Source organism: Typopeltis vanoorti, chromosome 5 (assembly GCF_054136105.1).
Source record: "Typopeltis vanoorti isolate ZY-2024b chromosome 5, IOZ_Tvanoo_1.0, whole genome shotgun sequence".
Lineage (NCBI taxonomy): Eukaryota > Metazoa > Arthropoda > Arachnida > Uropygi > Thelyphonidae > Typopeltis > Typopeltis vanoorti.
The window spans coordinates 99,598,070-99,623,028 of NC_143553.1; the positions used below are offsets into that span (position 1 = coordinate 99,598,070).

At 35.0% G+C, this 24,959-nt stretch overlaps 1 protein-coding gene across 4 annotated transcripts in view; it reads right to left on the bottom strand.

Moving 5' to 3' along the window:
* The window catches only part of LOC150106688 (methylcrotonoyl-CoA carboxylase beta chain, mitochondrial-like), a 321,267-nt gene that overhangs the window by 77,270 nt on the left and 219,038 nt on the right, over positions 1-24,959 (bottom strand). For all 4 annotated transcript variants that reach the window (XM_090392642.1, XM_090392638.1, XM_090392640.1 and 1 more), the window contains exon 9: positions 8,389-8,546. In XM_090392642.1, the coding sequence (XP_090248768.1) occupies positions 8,389-8,546 (158 nt within the window). The remainder of the gene's footprint in view (positions 1-8,388; positions 8,547-24,959) is intronic.

Genomic DNA, 24,959 nt, shown 5'->3' on the forward strand with positions numbered 1-24,959 from the left:
CCTATAAATTAAAGATATCAAGAAATTATATACTTGGTTTAATCCTTTATCCAAGTTTAAGCAAACAAGGTTTGCACCTTAAATATTTTCAGGACTGGGACACTCATACATAGAAGCTAATGACTTCACATCACTTGCCTTAGTGAAAATATGACCTGGGTAGTGCCCCTTCCCATAATGCATAGCATTATACATGTTTGCAAGGATATATGCTTTGTTTCTTCTTTTAAGCTTACACGGTGATCCGAATACATTTTTGAAAATGTATTTGGATAAATAAATTTAAATAAATGTATTTTCATTCAAACACGGTAGTTGTCTTCATAATTTTCAATGAAAAGAAATTTAAGGAAGCCTGCGAAATCCTGATAAACCATCCAAATATCAACAACAAAGATGGCATGAAAATTCTAAGGATCTTGATGGCACACATTCAGCCTACCTAATATATAAGATCCAGCATAAGTCAGGACTCTAGCCAATCTTCAGCTAGTATTAAAAACCATTCCATACCAACTGGCTGGAATGTACATGTATAATCATGATGTTAATATATGTATATAGATAGATACATAGACTTGTTGTTGCACCCAATGTATTTCTACAACCAACAGATAACACTAATAATAGGACTCTAGTGCTGATGTATAATTTTTTTTTTTTTTTTTTTTACCAGAGGTCAGGCCAACAATTGTTGTAGCGGCTGGTCAGTAACTTCAACAAACCAGTTTGATTATAGTGTAGCCTGTTTTCTGTGTATAGTGGTTATGCACCAGAAGATGACCTTGACATAAAGGTCGAAACATCGAATGTAGATTGTAATTATATTAAACTAAAGTTTTTATTCAAACACAGTAGTTGTCTCCATAATTTTCAAAAAAGATATATGCTTTGCATTATGGGATTCTAAGGCAAGTGATGTGAAGTTATTAGCTTCTATATACGAGTTGCTCCAGTCCTGAAAATACTTCAGATGCAAACCTTGTTTGCTTAAACTTGGATAAAGGATTAAACCAAGTATATGATTTCTTGATATCTTTAATTTATAGGAACAAATGATTTGAAAGGGTAGAGATATGCAATGAGAGAAGATATGAAAGAATTGTCAAAAGAAATAAAAATGAAATGTAAAGAAGTAAAGATTATGAGTTTACTGAGTTGGTATGATTGGACAGAGTTAAAAAAAAGGGCCATGACTGCTAATGAGTCAATGAGAAGATTGTACAGGAGGAATGGTGTGCAGTTTTTAGATATATGGAATAAATTTCATGGATGAAAAGACTTATATATGCCTGACAAGCTACATTTAAATAGTTTTGGAGTTATTTGTTTGGAGAAAGGGTTATTTAATGGGAGTTTGGAAGCACAAAACCAGGGAACTAGAGATATTAGTGGGGGGAGGGGGTGCAAGCAAGCACGAGTCTGGCCACCCCTGAGATAAATGAGCAAGTGTACAGAAATGATTATCGAATGCTGTATGTGATTTCACAGGTTTCTGATTTGAATACATAGGTAATGACATTATTACACAAGAGTAATTGTGGGTATAAAGGGATGTTGAAATGCATGTACATAAATGCCAGAAGTATCATGACTAAGGGAGAGGAGTTTTTGGCATTGGTCAGCTCATCTTAGCCAAAAATTATAAGCATCAGTAAGACCTGGTTGAGAGAAAATTATAAAATTACAGGGATAGAATGCAAAGATTATTTCATTTTAAGGACGGATAGAGAGACTAGAACATGAGATGGGGTATAGCTGATGATAGTTGAAGAACTGCAACCAAAAAAATCAGAAGTTAGAGAGGATTTTAGGACCGGAGATGATAGTTCATTTGAGGCTGTCTGGTGTGAGAGAGAGGCCAATATGACAAAATATATTGTAGACAGAGAGGGATCCACAGGAAGATGTAGATACCATGCATCAGCAGATTAGCACAATGAGTGCAAGCTGAGCAATTATAATGGGAGATTTCAACTCCCATTGGAGGGAAGAAAGGGGCATAGCAAGATGGAAGTGGAATTTATACAGGTTAAGGGATAATTACCTGAAATACATGTTATATATGGTGTATAAAGAGTTTGAGTGTTGGATCTGGTAATAAGATAAGAAGATATATCCATAACCAAGGTAAACACTCTGTTCTAATTGGGGAGTAACCATGCAGTCTTGTTCTGGGAAGTTGCCAAATATGTGGAATTCACTATCAAGAAAGGATTTATGTTGAACTATAAAGCTGGTAATTATGATAAAATCAGGAGGCAACTTGGAGCAGTGCCATGGCTTGAGTAGCTACAAGGAAAGAATGTCAGTAATGCATGGGAAGTGGTCAGAGATTGTTTGAGAGAAGCAGTATCAAATTGTATACCCCAGTTAGAGAGGATAAACCAAGTGGGGATTAAGTGGATGAGCAGAGATGTAAAGCAAGAGCTGCAAAAAAAAGAAAACACTGTGGAGAAAATATAAAGAAACATACTGATGAGCAGAAGGGTGACTAGTGTGATAAGAAAGGCCATATCAGATTATGAAAGAAAATTAGCTAAGCAAGACAAAGTAAATCCAAAAGGTCTTTTCTGTTATGTAGCAAATAAAAGGAAAAATGACTATGGCAGGAAGTTGACAGAGCAAAAAAAAGTAGTTGAATTGCTGCTGAGTGATCATTTTGCAAAGGTGTATCATCCAGGTGGAGATGTTGCAGTTGGCGTGATAGAAATGCATATCAAAATTGAGGTATGTGAACAGGAGGTGTTCAGCATATTAAAAAAAAAGCAATGTGAATACAGCAGAGACTGAATGGCATGTCAAACCGTATAGTACATGAATGTGCAAGAGTACTGGCATTGCTTCTGATGAAGTTGTTCAGTCTGAGTCTCAGCTCTGGCAGGATTCCAGGAGAGTGGAAATAGAATAATATAGTTTCACTGCATAAAGCTATCTTCGAGACAGAGGTAGCAAACTATAGACTAGTTAATATATCAGGAGTAGTTGTTAAAGTACTGAAAAAGTTGGTTAAAGGTAAAATTCACCAGTGGGTGGATAGGGATGTGATACTCTATAGTGAGCAGTATGACTTTGTAAAGGGTAAGTGTTATGTTAGTAATTTATCCACATTTTATAATAAAGTGACAGCAGAATTTGATAAAGGAAATGATACTACACCATGATACTACTGGACTTTGCAAAGGCATCTGACAGAATACCACATGGAACACACTATTACAAAAGTTGGAGCAAATGGGAATGCATATGAAGCTAGTAGCATGGACAGGAGAGTGTGTGATAGACAGACACCAGAGAGTAGTATATGGTGGAGTGGAATCTAGGAGAATGGCTAGTGGAGTACCTCAGGGTTCTATATTAGGGCCACCACTCTTTAATTTTCCTATACCAATGATATAGGGAAAGATTTAAGGACAGGAGGATATTCAGTTGTTTACTGATGATGCAAAACTAGGGAGAGCAGTAGTCGATAAAGATGATGTTATCCTATGGGATGATTTAAATAAATTAGCATTGTGGGCAAAAGAACAAAGGTTATATATATATATAACCTTTAAGTAAGGTTATAAGGACAAAGGTTGATGTACTGGACTGCAAACAACTGCAGGAAATTGATGAGGGCTAAGGACTCGGGGATGATTGTGGACAGAGAGTTGAAGTTCAGAGGGCATATTACAAAAGTTGGCAAAATAGCTCAAAGAATTACTTGGATGTTGAAAAACACACTAACAAGTAAAGATAGGGAAGTTGTTATCCCTCTTTATAAGGCTATGATTCAACCACATCTTGATTACTGTGCACAGATTTGGTCATCTGGGTTTCTTGAGGATCAGAAAGAGGAGTTGGTAAGGAGGATTCAGAGATGAGTGACTAAACTGGTGACAAGTCCATGGAATGGGATAGACTGAAGGTGAGTGGATGACGAAGTTTACTTGATTGACAGAAAAGAGGGGGACATGATAGAAATTTATGACATTTAAAGGAGTTTTATAAAATTTAGGCAAATTAAATATTTCAATTTTTCAATAAAATTTACCAATAAAAGTTCTGAAAGCAGGTAGTGTACCAGTCGTTACTAAAGTTTAGTAACGGCTGGTACATCATGCCTAAAACAGAAGAGAATACCAAAGAGTTGGAACGATGCCATCCTTATTATAGTTTTTAAAAAGGGAGACAGACAAGATATTAAAAATTCTGCCCTATCAGTCTCCTTTCAACAATATAAAAAATATTTTACAATAATCATTAACAACAGAATACAAAACAGTGTAGATTTTTGCCAACCTTCAGAGCAAGCAGGATTCAGATAAAAGTACAGCAGCATGATCATATATATGTAATAAAACAAATAATTGAAGAAACAAATGAATATCAAAATCCTTTAGGTCTAGCATTTATTGATTTTGAAAAGACATTTGATTCAATCTCAACATTAGCTATTTTAGAAATTCTTAAAAATCAACAAATTAAAAAAAAACTTAATTGATATGCATGGTGTCTGGGCTAGAGGTATCAGAAAATAATGGCTTATAATGCAAGAATGACTCATTATATTTTCTCAAACTAAAGCTCAATCGATAGGAAATCTCTTCGAGATTTGTTTTGTCACATTTCACTAGTGTGTATGCACAAAAAACATGCATAAGAACAGCTATTATCTCAAATTCCCTGAAAATGGCATCATAAGTTCACTTTTTTTTTTTTTTTTTTTTATAGAGTCCACATTGATGAGACACCTTGACATGCTGCAAATCTCTGCTGTTCCACAAATTCCCCCCAGGTTTCACATTTTAGCAAGATGGTGCTCCATCACACTTCCATTAAAATGTTACTACATTTTTGAAAGAGACATTTCCTGGATGATGGATCAGAAGAGGTGGCCCAACTGCCTAGCCACCTAACTCTCCGGATATGACTCCATTAGACTTTTTTGCATGGGGCTTTATTAAAGACTGTGTGTACCAGATATATGTAATAAAACAAATAATTGAAGAAACAAATGAATATCAAAATCCCTTAGGTCTAGCATTTATTGATTTTGAAAAGACATTTGATTCAATCTCAACATTAGCTATTTTAGAAACTCTTAAAAATAAACAAATTGAAATTTGTTTGAAAAGTTTGAAATTTGGATGATTTGAATCAGCATATCATTGCAGCAGTTGCTCTAATAACACCTCAGTTGCCTGGAAAACATTTTTGGAGTATCGTTTTGACATCTGTCGAGCTACAAAGGGCGCTCACATTGAACTTTGCTAACCTTCTTAAAAACGTGGTGAGTCACTCTGCATAATAACACCTCAGTTGCTGGAAAACACTTGGCAAGAGCTCGAGTATCGTTTTGACATCTGTCAAGCTACAAAGAGTGCTCACATTGAACTTTACTAACTTTCTTAAAAACTTGGTGAGTAACTCTGTATAATAACAAAAAAATTATTATAACAAACTTTGTAGAAACTGAGATGTATGTGGGTATTTTTGTATACCTCTAGCCTGGACACCCTGTACTTAGTCATTTATATAAAAACACAACTGCATCATTAAAATCAGGAATAGATGTGAAATTTCCTATAAAAAAGGGGAGTTAGACAGAGAATGCTATTGCACCTAAATTATTTACAGCAGCCCTAGAAGAAATTTTTAAAAACCTGGATTGGAAAAATAGAGGAATTATGGTAAATGGGAAAGAATTAAATCACCTACAATTTGCTGATTACATTGTTCTTTTAGAAAGCTCTGCAGAAGAACTTCAACAAATGATCATTCAATTCAATGCGGAAAGTAAAAAGAAAGGATTAAATATAAACAAGGAACAAAAATAATGTATAATAAATATATTACCAAAAAGCCAGTACAAATGAATCACCAGAAAATTGAAACAGTAACCTTCTATTAAAATTAAGGGGATAAAAATCCCTTGTTGTTTTACAGCCAGTAAGCGAAACTCTAAGATCGAGAACTACGATCTATGAGTTTCGCTTACTGGCTGTAAAACAACAAGGGATTTTTATCCCCTTAATTTTAATTAAGGTCGCCAGAAAAATAGCCGTTTGGCTTTTCATCTTAGTAACCTTCTATGTTTACTTTGGCCAAAAGATCACAGTATGGGTGACTGTAAAGAAGAAATTATACATAGAATTCAATTTGTTTGGATAGCCTTTGGAAAATACCATGAAACACTCAAAGGAAACATCCCAATTTGCCTTAAATGAAAAATATTTGACAGTTGTGACAAATGATAACAACACTGAGAGTAATAGGTCTTGATAATATAGTCATAATAATCTTCTGGGTTAGGAAGAACAAAAAAATACAATAAGTGGTAACCGAACATGTAGGATCTGTTACACAAAATAAAATAAAATAAAAAAACAGAAGGGACTTAAGGACTTGGGTTAGGAAGAACAAAACAACAAACATCCTGGAGTTTACAATATTCCATGTTCTTGTGGCTTTGCTTACATAGGGCAAATATCTAGAAGTTTTGAAATTAGACAAAAAAGGGCATATTGGAGACATTAATAACAACAGAGAAGATAACTGAGGCCTAATTTTTGACTTCTCCCACACTCACCACAATATTCAATGGAACAAGAACTACGTGCCTTACATAGAAGACAACTTCAGTGCCCACAACATCAAAAGAGGCTACAATGGTTATCCACTCACAAGACACACTCAACAGAAACCAAGGAATGATTTTATGTGATATTTGGAAGTCACTTATTAGATCTTTCCACACTTCAGACTTTAACTTTTCTGCCAACTATCATGCATACCTACTGATCCATGCCAGCTTCCACATGTTTCTGTTTTTTACTTTTGTGTAATAGTTCCTACATGTTCAGTCTTAGTTATGTAATGGTTCATTTTTACCACTTATTGTATTTTTTTGTTCTTCCTAACCCAAAAGAAGCCACTGGCATGTGTGACAAAACGAATCGGTTTAACTATCTATATTATCATGACGTATTAAACCCAATGTTAGTTATCATTTGTCACAACTGTCAAATATTTTTGTTTTAAGGCAAATTAGGATGTTTCCTTTGAGAGCTTCATGGTGTTTTCCAAAGGCTATCCACCAAACTGAATGTACTATAATTTCTTCTTTACAGTCACCCTCTACTGTGATCTTCTGTCCTAGGTAAACATAGGAGGTTACTATTTCAATTTCTAAAATAAAATTATAATAAATGGCAAAATTTATCATGAATGTTAATTTTAATGAAAATTGAGGAAAATTATCATGAATGGCTATGAGGAAAGGCCTAGAATTTGAACAGATGAACAGTATGTGCACAAACAGAAGTTTAATAGGCAGGAACATAGAAAACTTCAGGTACATTCTCAATGGAGAACCTATCAAACAAGTAAAATATTTCAGCTATTTAGGTGTAGTTTTTGGAGGAAGCAGTAGACCCCCCCCCCTTGATGAGATGGATGGATGGTGTGTTTGAAGTGTCTGATCTTCAGAGAGTTGAAGCTCCAGAAGGTTATACAACAGGACTACCTGGCGAGGACTGACATCACTGAGAAACCAGCAACCATATGGCATCTGATAATGTCCCATGAATAGATGGGTAGAGGCACAGTTTTTAGTATAGAGGCAATTAAATTTGAAAATAGATAACAGAATAAGCAAAACTGGTATGATGGAGAGCCAGATGAATTCATTTATATGGAATAAGAGAGAAATAAAGCACTTGATCAAAGACCACAGATAATGAGAGTTTTGAGAAAATTAGGAGAGTGAACAGATGGCAGTAGTGGTGGAATCATATTAAAAATGAAGATATCAAGAAAAGATCCAGACACTGTTAGAATGCAAGAATGTGTGACAAGAATGGGAGAGGAAAGGTTAGCAAAACAGTTGTTTGATTGGAGGAAAAAGACCGAACGATTAGCAAAACAAGTGTTCGCTGCCAGGTTGGCAGGAAAAAGATCCAGATGAAGATCAAGGTATAGGTGGATTGATACAGTAAAAAGTGCCTTAGAAGATAAAAATATAAGATCTGATAATGATGGGAAAAAGTCCAAAGGAAGACCAAGGTCTAGGCAGATTGATTCAGTCAGAAGTGTCTTAGAAGAATGAAATGTTACATAGGACAATATTGGAGTACTGACAAGTAATAGACTAATTTGGAGGAAAATTATTGGATAATGTCAACTTAATCATGTAAATGAACACCCCTTGAGGGTACATATCATTAAAATGATGATGGTGATAATAAATTTAAATCCACATTTTAAATTAAGGAAAACAAAAGGGTTCTATGCCTAGGCCAATGTATACAGAATCCATTTTATTCTTCATAGTGGTCAAGATAATATGAAACTCACTAAGGCACTCAATTATTTTAATCTCTTCAATTAAATTTTAAATTATACCTTCTTGCCAAATGGAATTCTCTTCAGTACACTTGCTGGAATTCTGTAGAAATATCAAAGGTATGTTTCGCTTCTGGCAAAGGAGTATAAAATGTGTCCCTTTCTGGGCATCACAGCAGGTAATTGGCCCACAATTTGCCAAAATTCCTGTTATCTGCCTACAAAAAAATAAAATAATAATAATAATGATGAAAATAAAAAACTCATAATAAAATTTATTATTATTATTATCATCATCATCATCATCTGGGCATATCCTGGATAATAATAAAGTCTTCATACTTCTATGATACAGTTTGCAGAATCATCACTCATGCACAGGGCCAGATTTAGACTTGCCGAGGCCCTAAGCTATACAAAACCCAGAGGTCCCCTACTGTTTTAAATTGCATCAGCTGGTCTTTTTGTTTTTTTATTTGAGGCCCCGGCAGATTGCGAGGCCCTAAGCTGTAGCTTTTTTAGCTTATACGTAAATCTGGTACTGCTCATGCATAGTATTATTTAACAGTGCATGCTTCTTCTTAAACTCATTACAAGTGAACTCAAACTTATGAATCTACGTGTTCTTTAATTTGTAGAAAGTTTTTTCACTTGGTTACAAAAGTAAATTATGCTTTACAAGAAATTATATTCTTGCTTTTTACTACTTTATCTTGGATCAAGGATTAAACACATGTGTAAGCAAACAAAAGTTTGTGCATAAGTATCTTCATGACTAGACTACTTTGTGTGTGTGTGTGTGTGTGTGTGTGTGTAGAGGCTGATGACTTCATATCATTGGCCTTAGTATCTCATAATGTAAAGCCATTTCCTTTCAGAGTGCATAGTGCTATGCATTACAGGATGCTAAAAAAAACTGGACATAAACTGTTGGGCAAATTACCTCATTACAAACTTATTTTCATATTTTCAACCTAAAATTCACTATTCAAAAATTATTAAAGCAAACTGGAACAAAATTAGATATGTTATTTAAATATTTTAAATTAAATTAAAATTTAATTGCATTTGTAGCAACTAATTAAATAAAAAGCAAGGAATAAATTGGTAAATAATAAACAAAAACGAACTAAAAAAATAAATTGACATTAAGTTTTTAATAATAAGTGAAAAACAAAATAAGATGCATTAACAAGTACCTCAAAATTTACCTGTTTTTTTGCACCTGAAGTTCCAGCAGTGTGTTTCTTGGAATTTTGCTGTAGCGGCCGATGCTACTGCATTGCTCGTTGTTTATAGATTTTTATGTTTTTTTCCCATAATGCATAAACCTGTGAAAATTGCACCATTCCTTTGAAATAGGTTTATATAATCATATAACTGATTTTACTGTGTCAGTATGCAATTGATTTTTCTCCTTGCCTAGGATGTCCATTTGGGGGGGGGGGAATAGTTTCAGATTTCCTAAAAAAAAATAAAGATTTCAATCTTAACTGTTACTTCAAGTGCTGATGCATTTTGTCTTTCAGTTCTCTAAACTCTAGATAAAAAGAGTTTGACTGCATAAGAAATGTATTAACATAAGCAAAATCAGATTAAAGCAAAGATATTAATGCTGTTGAAGATTTATTAACCCCTTAACGTACCAATTAAAAATCAGAAAGTGGTCGTTTTTCTGCCAATTTTTTGGGCGAGGGTTATTTGCTGGATCAAATTCGTTATTTGAAAAATAACGATGAATATGTGCAAACGCAAATGAAATAGCCGATACACACCATTGGGAACTTTTCTCAGTTGAAAGGAAATAGGCACAAGATTGTCTAGCATCTATATTCGGTTGTATTTATATGTGAAACCAAAATTCAAAATCAATTTTGGTGCAATAAACAAAAGACGTGTCACAGACATCTTTGTATGTTAAAGGGGTTAATTTTTTGTATGAAAAAAAATTTTAGTTTTTTTCTTGAAATACTATTACAGTCTATTATTCTTTTAAAAAACAGACAATAAAGATAACCAATGTGTTTTGCTGTGTCCTAACAGTTTTATATTCTTTATCAACAAAGTCACAAAACGATTTTAGTTGTTCAGTCATTAGAGTATAAATATGAAAATGTTAATAAATTTTTGCAAGAGTATATCTGTACTTGGAAACTGACTAGAAAACAATCTGTCTATGGCATTTTGCATGGCACTGTAAAATATAATAATAGCTGCAAATCCCATTCTAATGATATTTGTCTTTGAGATTCTTTCCTTTTCATTTGGAACAGAAGTGTGTTATCCATTCCACTAGAAGCCAATAAATTTTTCCAGTACCTTGAATTTATCCAAAAGATTTAAAATGTAATTGGTGATCAGATCAAATATTTCTCCAGGTAAATTAGTAGACTCCTTTATTTGAACTTTTTGCTGGTAAAAGTAACAAACTGAAATTTGTACTTGGAGCTATCAACTAGCAATTAGGAACAAGCTATCAACTAACAATTAGGAACGAGAAAATTTTTTAATTTTCTTGTTCCTAAGCATTCATTATGTTTTGGTATTCAGAAGCATTAATTATGTTTTGGTGTCTGACTAGCAAATGCAGCTTCATTAGTAGCAACTAATGGAGCAACTATTTCTGTATTGATTCCCATTATCCTGTTCACTGACATAATTAAGTTTTCACTTGAGCTGCTGTTTGTTGTAGCTTGTAAGAAAACTTAACAATATACAGAGTGTCCCAAAATTAGCTATCTATTTCTATGAAATCGGACAAACCTATTAAAAACTGACATCATTTCATGTTTATTACCTAATTCAGCAAGGAAGGCAACGGGAAACCACCTTGCATCACTACTTCCCTAGTAATCAGCTGCAACCCTCTCAGAGAAGAAGCCACAGGATCAGATCAGATTATCTAATTATGATACAAAAATAGATAATTTATAAATTATAAGTCAAATCTTTATTGAGAACTTTCAACATGGGCTTCATCTGTATCCTTGCAAATTTCAAACCTATCCTTAGTGTTGCAAAACACATTTTGATGCATTTCAGGAGTTGTGTCCTGCACTACCAACTGAATGCGTTCTTTAAGTTCAGCTATTGATCTTTTGGCGATAAACCTTTGTTTTTCTGAAACCCCATGTAAAGAAATCCAGGGCTGTTAACTCCAAAGAATGTGAATGCCAAGGTCGAGGTCCTCCACGTCCCATCCACTGATTCAGAAAGTGTGTAAACGTTGGCCTATATTTGAATTGTAAAGGGTTGCTCTTTTTTGCCTATTGTAAACATTAATCTATATATTTGCCTCTTTCCATTATTTCTACTTTATTATGTTATCTTAATTATTATTCTCTACCTTTGCTAACTTCTTACTCTATCTTGTGTCTCCTTAGTGACTTACCTTTTGCACAAAATTTATCCACCTTTCACACTACTTGTCATATGCCCAAGAGTACTGGAAAATTTGTTTGTTCAGACTGCGCCACCAGTATTCCTTTCTCGGTATAAGACTCAGTAATATGGCCAGTAGATCTCTCTCTCTAGCATAAATAGCATAAACAGTCGTGTTCCACATGCACTTAAATTATGCTTCTAATATTTTAGTTGTTTCCCGCTCTCGGGTCCGATTTATTTAGAAACAGTGCATTGTAAATCAAAAGATCAGGCGGCACTCCGTTGACATATAATTAAAACACATTTATTTACATTAATAAAGTACATCAATTAAATGTCAGGGATGTTACTCTCTCTCTCTCTCTCTCTCTCTACCTATCCGTTAAAATTCAGCATTAAAAACTTCCCTCTGTAATTCTAAACAAACTATACAGCATAAACTATTCTCTTTACTTCTCTGCTTATTGAAAAAACAACTCTAATCTATTCATAAAGAAATTGATTTGTTATACCAAGATATCTCACAATTGTATTCCAATTACTAACAAACCAAAGGGCTTTCTTATAGACACTGCTTATTCCTAGTACCTTATATCTTATCAGTCCATCTAAATTATTTCTCCTAGATTACACAAAAGAAATGTAGAACATAAAATGGAATAATCTGGGTTGTGCACTCATTCAAGGTTCTGCTCCAGAGTTCTCAGACTTTTCTTCTGTCTCAGGCCTTAGATTTCTTTCTACAGTGTCTTGCTTCACCTGCATCTCATCAGGGATTGTTGGCAGGGTTTTGGATTGCTGATCTCCAGCACTTGTGTGCTTGGAAGAAGGGGTCCACCATGCGTAGCTTATGCAGTCTCATTCAGATGACAATGCATTCTTCTCCGGTCGCTGAAGTGTGCTCTTCGGTTATTAGCTTCCGGTAATTTCCCACAGCCAAGTACTGGATCTAGACAGTCTCAGGTGGATCGGTGTCCTTTTCTTCTCTGCCTCCTTCCGACTTCTGGCGTGCCCTGGCCGTATAGTCGCATCCTCTGTTTTCGACTTGGCCAATTCTCGATGTTCTCCTCAATGCCTTTTTATTTCTCCATCTCTGGGACCTTGCACGAAGGGTTGAGACCCTCGAAGAATTCGGCACGACTCCTTGATCTGATATTAAAGCCAACCATTTCTTTGTTATCTCAAGCGCACTTCAAAATCCGATTTGTCGGACAGCGGAACCTTGCCTGATCTGCACCGACCCTTTTAAGAATGACCTTGAAGGTTGGCATACACAGAGCTTTAAACAAAGGTTTCCAAAGCATTAGTTAAAACAATAAAATACAGTTTCCAGTGACACAGCATTTTCTCTTGTTGTGACTAATTTTAGACATTCTTTGTTCACTACATTTAAGCAGGTTAATTTCCCATCGGACTATATACATTCTTTATACAAAGTTTATTTTTACAACACAAGCATTTGAGATGAGACCTCTGTAAAAATTGATGTAAAGCACTTGTACAATTCTAAGCTACATCGAATTTTACAAGTGTATGTTGAGGCATTCTCGGACAATTAGTACATAATGACATGGTGCTCCATCTTGTTGAAACACAACATTATCAAGAATGCCATCATCGAGAAGCTGTGGTTTCATTCCAAGCAACATGTTAACTTTGGGAGAGTCTCTTTGCCATGCTATGACCTCAGATGGTTTTTCATTGGACCAAATACGACAATTCTGTTGATTGACTTTACTACACGTGCAGAAAGTTGCCTCATCACTGAATAAGATAAAATTCAGTGATTATTATCCAATTAACCATCATTTTTGATCTGATCCAGAAATTCTGCACACCTTGCTGCTCAATTTGGATAATCCTCTTCATTTAGGACATGCAGTACCTGAATGCGATAAGCCTTTTTAATCAGTATCGAATGCAAGATTCTATGAACTGTTGTCTTGGATATGTTATTAGGGTTAGGGTTTTGAAATGAAAATTAAATTATGAAATAATTTAGAAATTTTTACATTTATAACACATTAAACATGATAAACATCAATAAACAAGAGTTTTTAAAAAATTCGTCCTATTTCACTGAAATAGATCGCTAATTCTGGGACACCCTGCACATGGTGCACCGAACAATTTCAATGTCATTATTTTTGTGACTATATTTCAAAAAAGTAATTTCTGCCTTCAATGATTCACTAAATTTACATCTTCTTTTGTGGTGATTTCAATGGCGTATTTAATTTTTTTTGTAAGTATAACAATAAACCATAACTCAAAAATATAAAAGTGTAACATCCAGTTCTATAAGAGATTATTAATACTGTCAATAACCATTTCATTATCTACATGTTAACAGCATCAACAAAAATTACTAACTGTATTCCTTACACAGACAAAGTGGTATTAGATCCAACATTATTTCAAAGCCGAATGTTTGTAGAAACAATGAAAGTTTCGTAAAACTGACCTGAGAGCTTACTAGAATATAATAAATTTAGTTTAATCCTTTATCCAAGTGGAAGCAAACAAAGTTTGCACCTGAAGTATCTTCAGGACTGAGGCAACTCGTAGTAAAGGTGGACTTAGCTCTTATCACTTGTCTTAGTATCTCCCATAATGCAAAGCACATCTCCTTGCGGACATGTACGTATAATGCTATGCATTAAGGGAAGGGCCACCACCCAGACCGTTTTCTATCTTTATTGCGGTCTCGTCAGTGGGAGCCAGACCCAGAGGTGGTAATACTAAAGTGGAAGTAATGGAGAAATCATATTTACCTATACGAGTTGCCAAAAGTTGTCTCACCTTATTATTAAATTACTCTGGATTAGAGAAAGATGTTGGAAGTTTTTTTCACTTGGATAGAATATAATAAATTTAGTTTAATCCTTTATCAAAGTGTAAGCAACCAAAGTTTGCACCTGAAGTATCTTCAGGACTGAGGCAACTCATGGTAAAGGTCTAACCAAGTGGGGAAAAAAAAAAAAAAACCCTTCCAACATCTTTCTCTCATCCAGAGTAATTTAATAATAAGGTGAGACACCTTTTGGCAACTCATATAGGTAAATATGACTTTTCCATTACTTCCACCTTAGTATCACCACCTCTGGGTCTGGCTCCCACTGACGAAACCTCAATAAAGGTCGAAAACGGTCTGGGTTAGTGGCCCTTCCCTTAATGCATAGCAGTATACATGTCTGCAAGGAGATGTGCTTGGCATTATGGGAGATACTAAGACAAGTGATGAGGGCTTAGTCCACCTTTACTACAAGTTGCTTCAGAGTTGCCTGAAGTATCTTCAGGCACAAACTTTGTTTGCTTACACTTGGATAAAGGATTAAACTAAATTTATTATAGTCTAACAAGTGGAAAAAAAACTTCCAATACTAGAATATAAATCCTTGGCACTGGAGTTGCCTTAGCTTGCACTACTTAAAAGACACTAGTGCAATCCAAGCCTCCACATATTTGCCTTTTATTAATGCACTTTTTTAAAGTTTCACTGGCCTGACAGCTGAATCAAACTGGTAGGTTCTCTTCAGAGACTAGGCAGAAACCTTAAGAAAGCAAAAAACTATCATTCAGTATTAAGGAAATCAAATGTCAGAGAAATGCATTTTTTAAGTGAACTCTAGGTTGGTGAATAAAAAAATTATTAAAGAAAGAGTCATACAGCTTCATTTTGGCAATTTAAAATTACACTACCAAAGATGAGAATTAATGCAGTTAAGAGGGGTGAGAATTAGGTTTTTCTCTCATAGAGTGGTGCCTAATTGGAATGGCTTACCTATGGTGGTGGTGAGTGTAGCTGGTGTGAATGAACTGAAGAAATTGTATTACAGCTAGTGTGGGTGATATGTAGCCTCTCGAAGAGCCCGTAATTCCGTTAAATTTGTTAATGCATTTCTGAAAGAAACTAACTTTATACAAAGATGGTAAAAGCAAAAATGCTATATTTGAAAATAATTAGTTTATTCTAAAAAAGTTTATTGTAAAAATAGATAAGTTGTAAATAGTTAAATTTTTTCTAAAAGAGTACAGTATTTTTAATGCATACATACAAAGGTTGGTCAATTGGTAGAGCTTCTGCTACTAATGGCTCACGAAAAAAGTTAAGCACGTTTGAGCGTGGTTAGTAGTTGGATGCTGTTGGCACACTCTCCCTCGATGAGTCTTTGGACTCCCTGGAGGTGTCACATAATAATATACACATACTTTAAGTACTAACTGTGCAAAACTGGGATTATGAAATCCAATAAATCTAGAGTTATTTTCTGCTATCTTGAGACAAGTTTACTGAGAAAATTACACTTTCTTTGAAATTTTGAATCCTTGAACTTTTGTCTTCTGAACATAATGAATGTCCTTCGTGGCATCTCTTTGCAGAAAAGGCTGGTCTAATCAACATTAAGAATTTGACAAGAACAGTACATGCTGTCGTGAGCCTTCCTTTAATAATTTTTGATAATGTTCAAGGAAATTCATTGGCTATATTATGAGTGGCATTTGCAGACTTGCCAGATGATGAAAAGTTTTACATATTTATCCTTTTCTTCAAACTAGCAAAAACGCTCATTACTTTCTTCTTGAACCTGTTGCAAATGACATGAGATTAAAGAGTGCGATTCTTCTCTCGTCTTTCTAAAAATAATATCAGCTAATTAGAAAAAAGAGCACTATCTAATTTTAAAAAAGAATAAAGATAGTACTTAAGGCTGAAAAAAGCAATTCAAACTGTGATCTTGAATATGATGGATTATATGAAATAAATTTCAATTTTATTTTCTGATACCTCTACTTACTCTCAATTAGTCTCTGACCCTACTTGGAAAAACCATGTAGAAACCAACAACCTTTTTACGCAACATGACTACATGGCCCACAGATCTTAAGAAAAAATTTAAATCTATGCATCCGTTAACACCACATTTATATGGATCACTGAAAGTACACAAAACCAATATTCCTCTTCAACTGACTGCTAGATGGTATTAGCTTGCCAACTTATTTGTTTTCAAAACATCTTGCTGATCTTCTAAAGCAGCACATTAGACATACAGATGCTTATATTGAAAATACGCAACAATTTGTAGAAAAACTAGGAGAAATTTCTATCGCACATTCTAGCTAGTCTGGATGTTGTATCGTTATTTACAAATGTTCCTGTGAACGAAGTTATGGTACTTATAGATAATCTGTTCCCCCAAGACCTCTCAACTCTATACTGTCTCAACTCAAATTTTTTCTTATGGAATGGAAAAATCTACAAATAATTTTTGGGCCTTGCAATGGGAAGCCCTCTATCTCCTTCTTGTGTGGACTTATTCATGGAAAAGTTTGAAAATGACGTCTTGTTATCTACAGATCCTAAACCGTCAATTTGGTGGAGATATATAAACAACATATTCATAATATGGAAACACAGTGTAGCTGAGTTATGATTTTCTGGCATCTATTAATGTCTTCCACTGTAAAATTAAATTCACCATAGAACTTGAGAATGAAAGAAAATTACCTTTTCTAGACATTTTAATTACTAAATAAGCAGATGGAGGCATTTTTCTTAGTGTGTACCATAAGCCAGCCCACACAGGTTGTTATCTACATTTCTCTTCGTTGCACCATATTTCACAAAAATTGGACATTGTACATAAGCTTAAAAAGAGGGCGATCTCTATTATGAGAGATGAAAGAACATTTAACAGAAGAATTCCATTCCATTCTCCAACTAGTGATCAGCAATGGATATTCTAATCAAATAGCAAAAAGAATACTACTCTAATCCTCCACAACAAATCCACGACATTCATCACAGAACTTCAATTTCCATCCCTTTTGTTGGCAAACTTTTGCAAAAAATTGCTAATCTCCTGAAATCTCATGACATTAGAGCAACCATCAAACCAATTATGACAGTACAAAATCTGTTATGCTCACTCAAGGACCACAACTCTTTAAATATAGATCCTGGAGTTTACAACATCCCATGTTCTTGTGGTTTTAATTACATAGGACAAACTTAGAGAAGTTTAGAAATAAGACAAAAGGAGCATACTGGAGACGTCAACAACAACAGAGAGGTCAGTTCAGGGTTGGCATTCCATTTCTCCAACAGTCGCCATAACACTGAACAGGATAAGAGCTCCATGCCATACATAGAAGACTACAGCTTCTGCAACACAACTCACAGAATACCGTAAACAGAAATCAAGGGATGATTTTGTGTGACATTTGGAAGTCACTCATCAGATCTCTAACCACTTCAGAGTTTAATTTTCCTGCTAACTATTGGACGCACCTGCTGAACAATGACTGACCATGTGCCAGCATCTAAGGTCCACGTGTTTCTATTGTACTTGTGTAACGGTTCCTAGGCATTCGATATTTTTTTAGTAATGTATTGATTCATAATCAAAGCTTGTTGTTTATTTATATCTGTATGCTCATCCAAACCCAGATGAAGCCACTAGTTTACGTGATGAAACTAATAGGTGACTAGTAGTATTAAATCTTTATGACCAATAAACCCAGTGTTAATTATTTTATTAGTGTTTATAACCTAATGAACCAAGGAGTGCTTAAGAGTCAAAGGTAAAGACCTTCTATAGCCTTTTAAGGAAAGTGAGGACCAGGGGTTTTCTGACCTAATGTCCAATCCTCACCTTCTTGTGGTATGTTCAACCTGGACACTGGGATTTAGCTAAAAACTTTGTATTCTTATTGGCTTAAGCCAAAATAATATGATACAACATAATAGAATTTTGCATGGGCATCACTGGATAAACCAGGCCCCTCCCATTGCTCTTCTCAGGGAACCAGAGCAAACAGTAAGAAGTCAGTTACTGGAACAAATCTCAACTCAACATAGGCAGAGTTCAAGATTAGCACCATCAACATAAGAAGCATAAATAGATAAGAAATGGAACTACCGTATTTACTTGAATCTCTCTCACTTTTTTCCCAAAATTAAAGTTAAAAAATCATAGTGTGAGATATATGCAGGGATTTTCGGAAACTAAAGATTTTCAGGAAAAATTAAATTGATTTTTATAATTAAATCCTCAATATTCATTATAATTGCTCACGTTATTTATAAAATGAATGCATTTAAATTTTAATTGTCAACATTATTTACACAATCAGTTGCTCGCCTTCGTCTCACAATATATTTGAATCTTTAGCGACAATGCTTCTGTAATTAAACTAAAACAAACAGTTTCATTATTGCTTGTCCTTTTATCATTTCAGAATCATAAATTCACTATGATTAAAAAAAAACAAAAAAACAAAAATGGGTGACTTACCAAGAATCTCCTATTCGCTATCGTTACTTTACTTCCAGTCTCAAGAACGGTTTCATCGTGTGCACTGTCAAGGTCATCTACCCAAATAGTGTCATCTTGGCTCCCATCCAGGGCATTAGAGATGCAGTTTTTTTAAAAAAAAACTCTTGGCAATTATTTCTGGCAAAAATCATTTCCCAAGCTCTCAAAATCACAATAGTTCTAATAATGGTCTCTTCATCATCATTCATCATCATCAAATTGCTGCCATGTACCCTCAAGGGGTGTACAGGATATGACAGTACTACATGAAAAAATTACATCATTACTAACTTCCTATCTACAATTTTCCTCCAAATCAGTCTGTTACTTGTCAAGACTCCAACATTATCAGATCTTATATTTCTATCGTCTAAGGCACTTTGTACCGTATCAATCCACCTATATATTGGTCTTCCTCTGGGTCGTTTTCCTGCCAACCTGGCAGAGAACACTTCTTTTGCTAATCTTTCCTCTCCCATTCTATTTAAATGACCATACCACCTGAGATTAGCTCGGCTAATGCATTCCTGGATGCTGACAATGTCAAGTTCTTTCCTAATATCCTCATTTTTAATATGATATTGCCATTGATGCCATCTGTTCACGCCTATAATCTTTCTCAGGACTTTCATATCTGCGGTCTCTAGTCTTTGGTCAAGTGTTTTACTTCTGACCCAGCTCTCAGATCCATAAGTTAAAACTGGTTTGAACACTGTCTTGTATACGGCTAATTTAGTGTTCCGACTAATTTCTCTCTTACTCCATATGAATTTATTCAATTGACTTCCCACCATACCAGCTTTGTTGATTCTGTTGTCTATTTCTATATTTAATTTACCATCTTCAGAAAAAATCGTGCCTAAGTAGCTGAAATGTTTTACTTGTTCCACAGGTTCTCCATTCACAACACAGTTGACATTTTCAATGATTCTGCCTATTTTCATTGTCTTTGTCTTTTTATTGCTGACCTTCATACCATATCTATTACAACAGCAATACAATTTAGTCAGAGAATCTTGCAGACTTGTAGCGGATTTATTTAGAAGTATAACATCATCTGCATAAAGCAAAGAGCTGACATTAACATCTCCAATTTTGATATCATGTTTAATACCACTTTCCTTCATAATGTGATCCATATAGATAATGAATAACAGAGGGGATAATGTACATCCTTGTCTCACACCAGATTTAACATTAAACCATCTTCCTGTACTTCCTTCAATTCTAACTGCTGACTTACAATTCAAATAAAGACTAAGTATTGCTTGATATAATGCCCCATTGACACCATATAACTGCAGCGTATTGAATAGCTTCTCTCTTGGCACCTTGTCATATGCCTTTTCCAAATCGATAAAACTTAAATACAGATATTTGTTATATTCCTATGCTTTCTCGACTATTTGTCGTAAAGTGAAGATCTGATCCTGACAGCCTCTATTTGGCCTGAATCCAGCTTGTTCTTCACCAAGCTTTTCTTCCACAATTCTTCTCAACCGTTTCTCAAGTATACTTGCATAGATCTTGCCAGGAACACTCAGTAGAGAAATACCTCTGTAATTCTCACATTCAGTTTTATTTCCCTTTTTATATATGGGTACTATGAGAGCTCTACTCCAATCATCGGAAATTCGTCCCTCTGTCCAGGCTTTCTGAACTATGCAGTGCAGCCACTGTAAGACTTTTATACCACCATACTTCAGCATTTCTGGTCGAATATCATCTACTCCTGCTGCCTTTCCACATTTCAAGCCTTTGATGGCTTTTTCTACTTCAAGTATGGATATGTATTCCTGACTGCATGCCTGGTCAGTGTTTTTTTATCACTGTGCTGTCATCACTGCTTGTTTCATTTAGCAGTTTTTCAAAGTAATTACTCCATACTTCAAGGATATCTTTTTCTCCTGTTTTCATGTCACCTTTATCATCTCTAACTCCTTTTACAGCACTCTTTCCTCCATTCTTAAGCTTCTTCAACAACCTCCAGAATATTTTGCCACCTTCTTGATATTTATTTTCTATATTCTTGCCAAAATCCTCCCATGACTTTTGTTTAGCTTTCTTACATTTGTCTCTGTATTCTGTAAGAGTAAAAGCTGACTTATTTGCCAGGAACTTTTGATATGCTTTCTTCTTTTCCTTCACTGCCTCTTTAACTTCCTGTGTCCACCAGGGAGTTCTGATTTTTTTATCCTTGTACATAACCTCACCACATGCCTCTCTGGCAGAATCAATCAATGTTTTCTTCAGAGTTTGCCAGTGAATCTCCTAGGCTTGATTCCTGTTCTCAAACTCTTTCATTTTCTTTTCAATAATCTTTTTGTATTTTAGTCTACAGTTCACATCTGAGAGCTGCTCAACTTTTATTCGCTTTAAAACTTTCTTACATGTTAATCTTTCCAATATGAAATTCAATTTTATCCTGCTCAAGACTAAATAGTGATCACTTCCAATTTCAAATCCTCTGTACACTCTGGTGTCCTGCACCAGGGAGAAAACATCACTATCAACAATAACATAGTCAATGAGACTTTTCTTATTCCTAGCCTCTTCTCTCCATGTGAATTTGTGCACATTTTTATGGTGGAACATGGTGTTAGTAATAACCAGTCGATGTCCTGAGCAGAAATCCAACAGATATTTGCCATTATTATTAGCTTTGCCCTTTTCACCAAATTTTCCCAAAATATTTTTGTATGTCTCACAATCATTTCCTACTCTGCTATTTAGATCCCCAACAAGGACCAACTTTTCCTTTTTCATTGTGTCAGTTGCTTTTTCTAAAGCGTTAAAAAATTCCTACACTTCTACCTTAGTAGAACCTTCTGTGGGATCATAGGCACAAATAAGTCTCATTGTCCAGTTCCCCATTCTCATATTTGCCCACATAACTCTACTTGAGACTGACTGCCATTCAAGAAGATTAGCCTCGTATTTTGTGTTGAATACTATGGCTACTCCTTCTTTTCCTTGATTGTCATTGCCTGAATATAACATTTTGTATTTATTGCTGAGAAAGATCTCACCAGTTTTGGTCTTTTTTGTTTCAGTCACTCCTATTATGTCGATCTGGTACTTATCTAATTCCTCAGCTAGCTCCATTTCTTTGCCATTCAGGCTTCTTACATTGATAGTACCGATCTTTAACTCCGGTGATGTTGAGTTGGGGTGTGTTTCAGATTTGTTCCAGTAGCTGACTTTTTGCTTTTCGCCCTGGTTCCCTGGCGAAAACAACGGGGGCCTTGTTTAACTGGGCGACACCCCAGCCGGCATGAAATTTTGTCATGTTGTACCATCATTTTTTATTTTGGTTTAACCAATAAGAATACAATTTGGTAGGCTAAATCCCAAATTGCCAGCCCATCCTCGTTCGTTCAGTATCAAAGTAGATACCCAACAGGATGCACCACGAGAAGGTGAGGATTGGACATTAGGTCAAAAGCCCTGGTCGGTTCTCCGCATTCCTTTAAAGGCTTTGTGGAGGTCTCCTCTCAGTTATACAGCTTTGACCCTTAAGCACCCCTTAAGGGTCAAAGCACCCCTGGTCTCTTAATCTTTCCTGTCAAAGTCAGGTCGCAGCCACCGGCCGCCATCCACTTCGTGTAAAATTTTCGTACATAGTATGAATTGTTCATCAATACATCTAAGGACTGTAGACAAGGTGTAAGACCACCAGGAATAATGGCCACATCTGTCTTCACATCCGAATGTTGTTTTACTATTTCAGATCCTAAGTGTCTGTGGAAAGTATCCCACATGAGGAGAGCCGTGTATCAAAATAAAATCCCTAGCCTTTCATCCCGAACTGTTCTAATCCAATCTTGAACCACTGTAGCGTACATCCACCCTTTTTCTTGAACTGTTACATGAATTCCAGGGGAAATTTCCCCTTCGACATTCTTTTCCTCTTGAATATTATGTAAGGATGCAACTCTATTCCATCTGCCATAATTGCAAGGAAGATTGTGCATCACTGTTTTTCACTTCCAGTTGTGAGCATTGTTAAACTTTTTTCACCATTTTCTGTTATTGTTGTTTGGTCACGCGACTCGACAATGAAGGCAAGCCTAAGCTTGCTGAGTTGAAATGCTGATTCTCGTCAACCGAATTCCAAAAATATCTGAAACTGCCATACTGTACGCTCACAGATGAGAAACCATTCGACACTTCTGTGCATGTCAGAAGAATGAGAATCCATTCTGATAATAGGGTAATCAATCCATATTGTGGGATGAGTTGTTTATTATTACACATCTGAAAATTTACGTCTCTATTATGAATATTGTAGTTTATAAAGTGGTAACTATTTTGCTTGTATAACAGTTGGAAAAGTTTACATATAAAGCATGTGATTTCGTGTGTTGGTGACCAATTCATACACCACCTTACTTCTTTCTCCCCTTCAACATGAATTGACTCTTCTTGGCACCAAACCAACTGAGGTTCTCATATCTCAGATCGGACAGTAACAACATTCATCTATTTCTTAAAAATTGTAAACTTTTTTCGCATGTGAGGTATATGCAATATTATTTAATTTCTTTTTTCGTAAAGTAAAATCATGGGTGCGAGATATACACAAGGGCAAGTTATATTCGAGTAAATATGGTAACAGAAGAAATGGATATTGCATAAATCTGAATATAACTCGCACTTTTTTTTCTCTCCCAAAATTAAGGTTAAAAAATTATGGTGCGAGATATTATGCAGGAGATTTTCAGAAACTAAAGTTTTTCACATAAAAATTAAACTGATGTTTGTAATTAAATTCTCAGTATTCATTATAATTGCTCACATTATTTATAAAATGAATGCATTTAAATTTTAATTATAAACGTTATTTACATGATCGGATGCTCACCTTCATCACGCGATATATTTGAATCTTCAGTGACAATGCTTCTGTAATTAAATTAAAACAAACAGTTTCATTATTGCTTGTCCTTTTATCATTTCGGAATCATAAGATCACCATGATTTAAAAAAAAAAAAAAACATCATGACCACCATCATCAAATTCCTGCCATGTACCCTGAAGGGATGTACAGGATATGATAGTAGTACATGAAAAATTTACATCATTACTAACTTCCTATGTACAATTTTCCTCCAAATCAGTCTGTTACTTGTCGAGACTCCAATATTATCAGATCTTATATTTCTATTGTCTAAGGCACATTGTACCGTATCAATCCACCTATATCTTGGTCTTACTCTGGGTCGTTTTCCTGCCAACCTGGCAGAGAACACTTGTTTTGCTAATCTTTCCTTTCCCATTCTGTTTAAGTGACCACACCACCTGAGATTAGCTCTGCTAACACATTCTTGGATGCTGACAATGTCAAGTTCTTTCCTAATATCCTCATTTTTAATATGATATTGCCATTGATGCCATCTGTTCATGCCTCTAATGTTTCTCAGGACTCTCATATCTGCAGTCTCTAGTCTTTGGTCAAGTGTTTTACTTCTAAAAGACAGCTCTGAGATCCATAAGTTAAAATTGGCTTGTATACAGCTAATTTAGTGTTCTGACTAATTTCTCTCTTATTCCATATGAATTTATTCAATTGACTTCCTAACATACCTGCTTTGTTGATTCTGTTGTCTATTTCCATATTTAATTTACCATCTTCACTAAAAATCGTGCCTAAGTAGCTGAAATGTTTTACTTGTTCCACAAGTTCTCCGTTCACAATGCAGTTGATATTTTCAACGATTCTGCCTATTTTCATTGTCTTTGCCTTTTTATTGCTGACTTGTAGTGGATTTATTTAGAAGTATAACATCATCTGCATAAAGCAAAGAGCTGACATTAACATCTCCAATTTTGATATCATGTTTAATACCACTTTCCTTCATAATGTGATCCATATAGATAATGAATAACAGAGGGGATAATGTACATCTTTATCTCACACCAGA